Genomic DNA, 7423 nt, shown 5'->3' on the forward strand with positions numbered 1-7423 from the left:
CTTTAAAATATGCGGAATCATGAGGAATGTGAAAGAGATGCGTTTCAATAAAAAATATATATTAATATATCACTCTTACTCAAAAAAAGTGTTAGTTTCTAATGTTAAATTCGTCCAATGTGAACTTATGTTATACAAACAATGTCGCTTACCATTATCCCCTATACAATACGTTGTAAAGAAGGCATGGTCGCAGTAATACTTCCCCACACGTACGCCAATAAGACGCCATTGATGCTATCCCTTATGTTAGGTAAATTTTGTCATCTTTCCATCCATTCTGCCTAGCTGCAGTCCGGAATCGGCGGGGAATGTTTCCCTTCGTAAATTGATAGCTAGAATGATTCTGTTTTTCTGCGACAACCTCTTGGTCGTTATTACGTGACCAAATTACCTGATCTGATTTGTCTTCACGATCAGACACAGCGGCGTACCTGCGGTGTGGATGTCGGGAATCCGTTTTCAAGATTATAACGCGGAACAAAATGGCATACTCTTATATATAAAATCGAGATTCGGTGATGGCTTTGGAGGTGGTGTTGGTGATGGTGATAATGGTAATAATATTGTTGATGATGGTGTTGGTGGTGGTGGTGGACGCAGTGGTGGCGGTTGCTGGTGATGATAGTGTTGATGGTGGAAGGGATAGTTGCGTTGGTGGTGGTGGTGATGATATTTGTGGTAGTGTTGGTGGTGATAATGTTGATGGAGGAAGGGATAGTTGCGTTGGTGATGGTGCTGGTGGTGGTATTGGTAGTGGTGTTGGTGGTGGTGGTGATATTTGTGGTGGTGTTGGTGATTGTGTTGGCATTGGTGGTGTTGGTGGTGATAATGTTAGTGATAGTGTTGGTGGTTATCTTGGTGCTAGTGGTGGTAATGGAATAAATGGTGTTGGTGGTGTTAGTGATTGTGTTGGTGGTGTTAGTGATTGTGTTGGTGGTGTTAGTGATTGTGTTGGTGGTGTTAGTGATTGTGTTGGTGGTGTTAGTGATTGTGTTGGTGGTGTTAGTGATTGTGTTGGTGGTGTTAGTGATTGTGTTGGTGGTGTTAGTGATTGTGTTGGTGGTGTTAGTGATTGTGTTGGTGGTGTTAGTGATTGTGTTGGTGGTGTTAGTGATTGTGTTGGTGGTGTTAGTGATTGTGTTGGTGGTGTTAGTGATTGTGTTGGTGGTGTTAGTGATTGTGTTGGTGGTGTTAGTGATTGTGTTGGTGGTGTTAGTGATTGTGTTGGTGGTGTTAGTGATTGTGTTGGTGGTGTTAGTGATTGTGTTGGTGGTGTTAGTGATTGTGTTGGTGGTGTTAGTGATTGTGTTGGTGGTGTTAGTGATTGTGTTGGTGGTGTTAGTGATTGTGTTGGTGGTGTTAGTGATTGTGTTGGTGGTGTTAGTGATTGTGTTGGTGGTGTTAGCTACTGTGTTGGTTATGCTGATTGCGGTAGTGGTTAAAATAATGGAAATTGAAGAGTAGTTTGTCAGTTTCGTCGAGTAGTAATAAAGCTAAAAGAAAAAGAAGGTATCTCATGTCTTCGTACTGATTATTAAGTGACCAGTAATTCAACTGACCGCGTACGAAAATCCACGGCATCTGCTAACGAACGCTTCCTTGAGATGATAGCTACCTTCCGGTCCCATGTGGTGGAGCGTTAATCGCCTCTGTTGATTGGCGGTCCATCCCTTGACCAATATTTACTACCGGACGGCTACAGCGTCAGTTCGATATAAAGGTGATTAAGTTCATGCACTGAACAGAATATAATACATTCATTGTTTCCCCAATATATATAAATATTCTAGGAAAACAAAATTTTATTAATCTAGGTGATGCTAAGAATCATGTAACCCTACTGGAAGGGCAAGGAACTTTTAATTATAACGAAATAGAAAAATACCACAACAGTAAGGTCAACAGCCGTTCGAGTCGTTGTTTTTGGTTCTCCATTTCAATAATTCGCAACTCATCCGCGTTTTTCATCAAGACACATAGAAATGTCAATAGAACATTTGGTTTTACCATTTACTAAAAAGTACAATTTACAATTTCGTTTCACCTGGTACAATTTATCACCTTTGAAAATCGTCAATATCTATAATGCTATTTACCCACACTACCTTGAGGTACGTTTTTCTACATCATGGTACGACTCATATGAATGTGTTCCATTTATATCAAGTGAAGTTACGAATCCAACATGATGAAACCTTAATACATATCTGTGGGCCTGCACTAAGCTACATAAGTGATATACCCCTTTCACTGTATCCAGTAGGTACTCATCAAACCTTAATACATATCTGTGGGTCTGCACTAAGCTACATAAGTGACATACCTCTTTCACTGTATCCAGTAGGTACTCATCAAACATAAAGACATATCTGTGGGCCTGCACTAAGCTACAGAAGTGATATATCCTTTTCACTGTATCCAGTAGGTACGCACCTATGTCGCCATCTCGACATTCCAATGTTACTCCCCAACAGTAATGAACATGTCAAACACAGGTGTTTTGTTCTCATAGGAACACTTACACCTACTCTAGCGTCGGAACGTCCACTGACGTAGTGCGCAAGTATACGTGCAGTCCATGACAGTACCAAGTACAGACTAAAGCATTAATTCATAAATATAATTGATGATGGTCAAGCGGCCAAACATGTTAGACCCCAAGATAGAAATCTTTCCACAGCTGCCAAATTTATTAGAAAGGTCTGTTAGCTTTGCTTAGACTTACAATTAATTCAAACAAAACAATTTTTCTAAGAAATATTTATTCGTGATCAACATTTTGTTGATCTATTCGCTTGTTAAATTTTGTACTGAGAAACTATTAAGGTATTTTATAATAAGGAAGTAGTTAATTTTAACTATGATTTATTCTATTTATCAAGCTATCAATATAATATCAAGTCGGTCGGTCAGTTGTAGATAAATAAAATAACTCTCGCCTACCTCTAGAGTCTAGATCAGCTGCTCATTCAAACCTTCCCAACCACTCGTGTTTATATTTTTCTCGACGAAGATTACTTAGATATAAGTATAAGTTATGGTTATGCTTGGTTAGCTTTACGACTTTTCTCCCACAGCGATACATAGAGCAACCGTCGAAATATGCACTGATAAAGTATTGTCAGCTTCCGGTTGTGCTGCATACATCAATATTGACACTGCGTTGTTAACATAACCTGCACGTGCTGTGGCTCGCTTCAAGTGCCGAGACTAAACAGGTAATAAGGTACGTTACGGCGTCCTAGCAGCTTGATTTGCTTTCCTAGTTTTTATAATTGCTATCTCGTTTTTTCAAAGTTACAGAGTAATTCTAGGAAAGCTCACAAAAAGTTAAATTACCGACCCCCGTACCACTGCCGCAAACAGTAACTATCTCTGGAAACGTTTTACCGGTATGAGGCATAAATAAAGCTTTGATAAATCCTTTCTGGATAGAAATGCATACCATGCTGGACTGTAATAAAAAGGGATAAGGATGAAAGATACAAAAAAGAAGAAAGCAATGTCTACTTTTTGAGACAATGATTTTAAGTCTAACCTTCGACCATTAAATTTTACTCGAATGTCTACGGCAGATGTTTACTCTTATCTATTTTTATTTTATTCAGTGTAAATCAAGGTAAAGTTTACAACCAGTTTTGGTTATTGTTGAGTTCGATTTTTAAAACACATACGCTTCCTTCTCCTGTTCATGAATTCTGCAGTACATAAAATTGAGTTTTCTTTACTATTGCTTTCCCTTTTACTCACTCACAGATTTTGAATCTAACCCAGGTCCAAACGAGTTGTGTTATGTTCATTTAAATGTCCAAAGTGTTCGAAATAAAATTCCGTATGTTGAATATGTTGCTCACGAATAAGATATTTTCGGCTTATCCGAAACTCATTTGGACGAGCATTTTCCTTCTGATGATCTATGTATAGAAGGTTTCCAAACACCTTTCAGCTTAGATAGAAATTTTGCGGGCAGGTGATTCTTGTGTATGTTATTTGATCTAGAATATCCCGGTGATGAAGTACACTATGGGTCAGTGTCAAGCTACCTCAGTCCAGTATTTCGATTTGTACCATTTATAGACCGGAAAATGCCGCAAGTCCTTTCTGGGATAACCTACGTGAATTTATAGATAGAGCTTTAGATATTTCTCCAAACCTATTAATAAATGGCGACTTAAATGTAGATATGTTCAGAATTACCCCAACGCATATTTTGTCTGACATCATTTCGACATACACTTTTACAGATGTTATTTCAGAACCAACTAGATTTGGCCCAAGAAAACAAAGCCTTCTTGATCCGACCCTTCTATCTGTCTCGTTAAATAGCATTGATGCATCTGTAGTAAATATAGACAGAAATATAAAAGATCATGACGGTAGTCTTGTTTATATTGAAATACCTTTTATTACGAAACCTGTTTTTAAGAGACACGTTTGGCTTTACAAACACGCCGATTTTGATCAATCTAACCATCCTACCTTAAATCATGATCGGGAGGGTGATCTTTAAATGTGTGATTCAATTGATGCAGCATGTGAAAGTTTTACAAAAACATTTTAGATTTTGAAAATACATGTATTCCTTCTAAAAAAGTAACTGGTAGACCAAACGATAAGCCTTGGATGACGTCGGAATTACGTAGAAACATTAGAATAAGAGTCCGTTAACATAAAAAAGCTAGATGCACAAACATTTTTGAAGATATTAAAATGTCCAAGACACAGAGAAATAAAGTTAATAATATGAAAAAGCATGCTCGTTTAAGTTCAAAAAGGCATACAATTATGATATTGTTAAATATTAGGATGACAAATCGTGTCCTCTCGTAGGAGGGTTTCCATACGCCACACTCTCTTTCATGGCGTTATACCTCTCACTCTCTTTCATAAACTATCGATTTATAACTTTTTTATATTATTCATAAGTATTTGTTTCTGATGTTATATCAGGCGTGCTTATATATTGTTTTTATCCCCTCCTCGCTCACCATCACTTCATCACTCCAGCTCGTTTAAGATTTTACGAGAGTGTTCATGGAATTATTGAATACTCTTCGACTGATGCAAGGTCCTACTGGAGACTTGTGAAACGACTTTGAAACAGTTTGGCACTTAGGACTTTTTGCAAAATTGAAATCTTATGGAATTACTGGAAACCTTTTGGGATGGTTTAAAGATTATCTGTGTTATAGAAAACAGAAAGTTTTCATTGCTGACTCACTTTTGTCCATTGGTTTTATCAAAGTAGGATTACCGAAGGGTTCCATTCTTGGCCCTTTAGTTTTGTATACCACTTTCATTTTATCGGTGTTTGAGTACGCCTGTAAATTGTGGGATGGATGTACTCTTAACGAATCGGAATTATTTGAAAAGCCTTAAAGAGAAGCATTACGTATCATTAGTGGTCTTCCGTCATATGTAAACAACACTACTTTATACATTGAAACAGGGTTGGAAAAGTGTTCAGACCGAAGAAAAAGTGAAAACTGCAGTTGTTATTTAAGATGAAAAACAGTACTACTCTATGTTTTCTTAACGATCTCTTACCACCTACGATTGCTTTTAACAATCCGTATCCACTTAGAAACAGACTTTCTTGTACACGCTCTTCGTTTTTACCATCATCATTACTTTCTTGTAACGGGTTAGACGTGGAAACAAGATCTTCTCCTTCGTTTTTTACTTTTAAATCTGCTATTTCACATCCAGTTAATCCAAAAGCACCATCCTTCTACAGTTTTTGAAAAAGAAAACTTAATATATTGCATACAAAGTGAAGGTATAAATGCAGTCCGTTAAATTATGACCTTTTTAGAGTAAATCTGACTGTGAACTCTGAATGTATTTGTGGAAACCCCTGTGAGAATGCCTACCACTTCTTTTTCATATGTCCTCGTTATAATATACAAAGACGTACTCTTCTTTCAAATATAGATGATTTAAATCTGGATGTTGTCATTGATATAAATGTACTGATCCTAGGAAATGAAAATCTGTCGGTAGAGGTAAACACTTCAATTTTTAGAAATGTGCAAAAGTACATAAAATCCAGCCAAAGGTTTAGTTAATGTGATATGACATTAACTCATCATATGTATATATATATATATCTGTTGTATTAATTCATTTATTGTATGATAAAAAGGTATTTATTGTGATCAAATTCTGCTATTTCTCAATTTATGTAAATGTTATTGCGAAGAGGGCCTTTGTAATGTTGCTATAACGTGTGCCTAATCCGTTTCATTTATGCAATAGAATATGTTTAAATCCTACATTGTCGCTTGAACCAATTGGCTGACTCTGTCAATGAAGTAATATTCAAAACGTAATTCAGGGGAGGTAACTGTCAGGACGAACTACATTTTGTCGTATCTATACACGTTCTAACAAGGCATTTTATAAGACGACCAAGAAAGATGCCAAATGTTAATTATCATTTGGATTTTAAACAACTGAAGTTGATTCTGAAACTTTGTTATTCATTAAATAAGTAAAAGTGTACGACAAGCCTGGTCTTTATTACTTTAAATACATTTACATAAATACCTAATTGTCTTTTCAGAAACCACATGACACAATATATCTGATACAATTTAAGAGATTGTCTACGTAAAGTATAAAAAGGCGCGGCATCATAACTAAGATAGGCCAAGCCCAAAGTAAAAGTTCACACGAAGAGACAACAACAAGAGACGAGGAGACACCAAAACAACTAGAGACGAGGAGACACCAAAACAACTAGAGACGAGGAGACACCAAAACAACTAGAGACGAGGAGACACCAAAACAACTAGAGACGAGGAGACACCAAAACAACTAGAGACGAGGAGACACCAAAACAACTAGAGACGAGGAGACACCAAAACAACTAGAGACGAGGAGACACCAAAACAACTAGAGACGAGGAGACACCAAAACAACTAGAGACGAGGAGACACCAAAACAACTAGAGACGAGGAGACACCAAAACAACTAGAGACGAGGAGACACCAAAACAACTAGAGACGAGGAGACACCAAAACAACTAGAGACGAGGAGACACCAAAACAACTAGAGACGAGGAGACACCAAAACAACTAGAGACGAGGAGACACCAAAACAACTAGAGACGAGGAGACACCAAAACAACTAGAGACGAGGAGACACCAAAACAACTAGAGACGAGGAGACACCAAAACAACTAGAGACGAGGAGACACCAAAACAACTAGAGACGAGGAGACACCAAAACAACTAGAGACGAGGAGACACCAAAACAACTAGAGACGAGGAGACACCAAAACAACTAGAGACGAGGAGACACCAAAACAACTAGAGACGAGGAGACACCAAAACAACTAGAGACGAGGAGACACCACACCAACTAGAGACGAGGAGACACCAAAACAACTAGAGACGAGGAGACACCAAAACAACTA

General features: G+C 37.6%; 1 protein-coding gene across 1 annotated transcript; it reads right to left on the reverse strand.

The window, feature by feature from the left end:
* Positions 1–416: 416 nt before the first annotated feature.
* Positions 417–2362, reverse strand: LOC110454614 (Y' element ATP-dependent helicase YJL225C-like). Its single transcript, XM_021504227.1, has 2 exons — positions 2327–2362; positions 417–1496 (listed from the first exon to the last, which is right to left on the reverse strand). Exons 1-2 carry the CDS (start codon positions 2360–2362, stop codon positions 417–419), a joined length of 1116 nt encoding a protein of 371 aa, XP_021359902.1.
* Positions 2363–7423: the final 5061 nt, after the last annotated feature.

The sequence above is a fragment of the Mizuhopecten yessoensis genome, unplaced genomic scaffold (genome assembly GCF_002113885.1).
Source record: "Mizuhopecten yessoensis strain PY_sf001 unplaced genomic scaffold, ASM211388v2 scaffold7953, whole genome shotgun sequence".
Classification (NCBI taxonomy): domain Eukaryota; kingdom Metazoa; phylum Mollusca; class Bivalvia; order Pectinida; family Pectinidae; genus Mizuhopecten; species Mizuhopecten yessoensis.

Excerpts from the sequence above, each read along its gene's own strand:
- LOC110454614 (XM_021504227.1), bottom strand. The coding sequence starts at position 2,362 with ATGTTTGATGAGTACCTACTGGATACAGTGAAAGAG. Across the intron at positions 1,497-2,326 it reads TACTGGATACAGTGAAAGAG|CTTTATTACTACTCGACGAA; the intron begins GTATGTCACTTA and ends TTTTTCTTTTAG.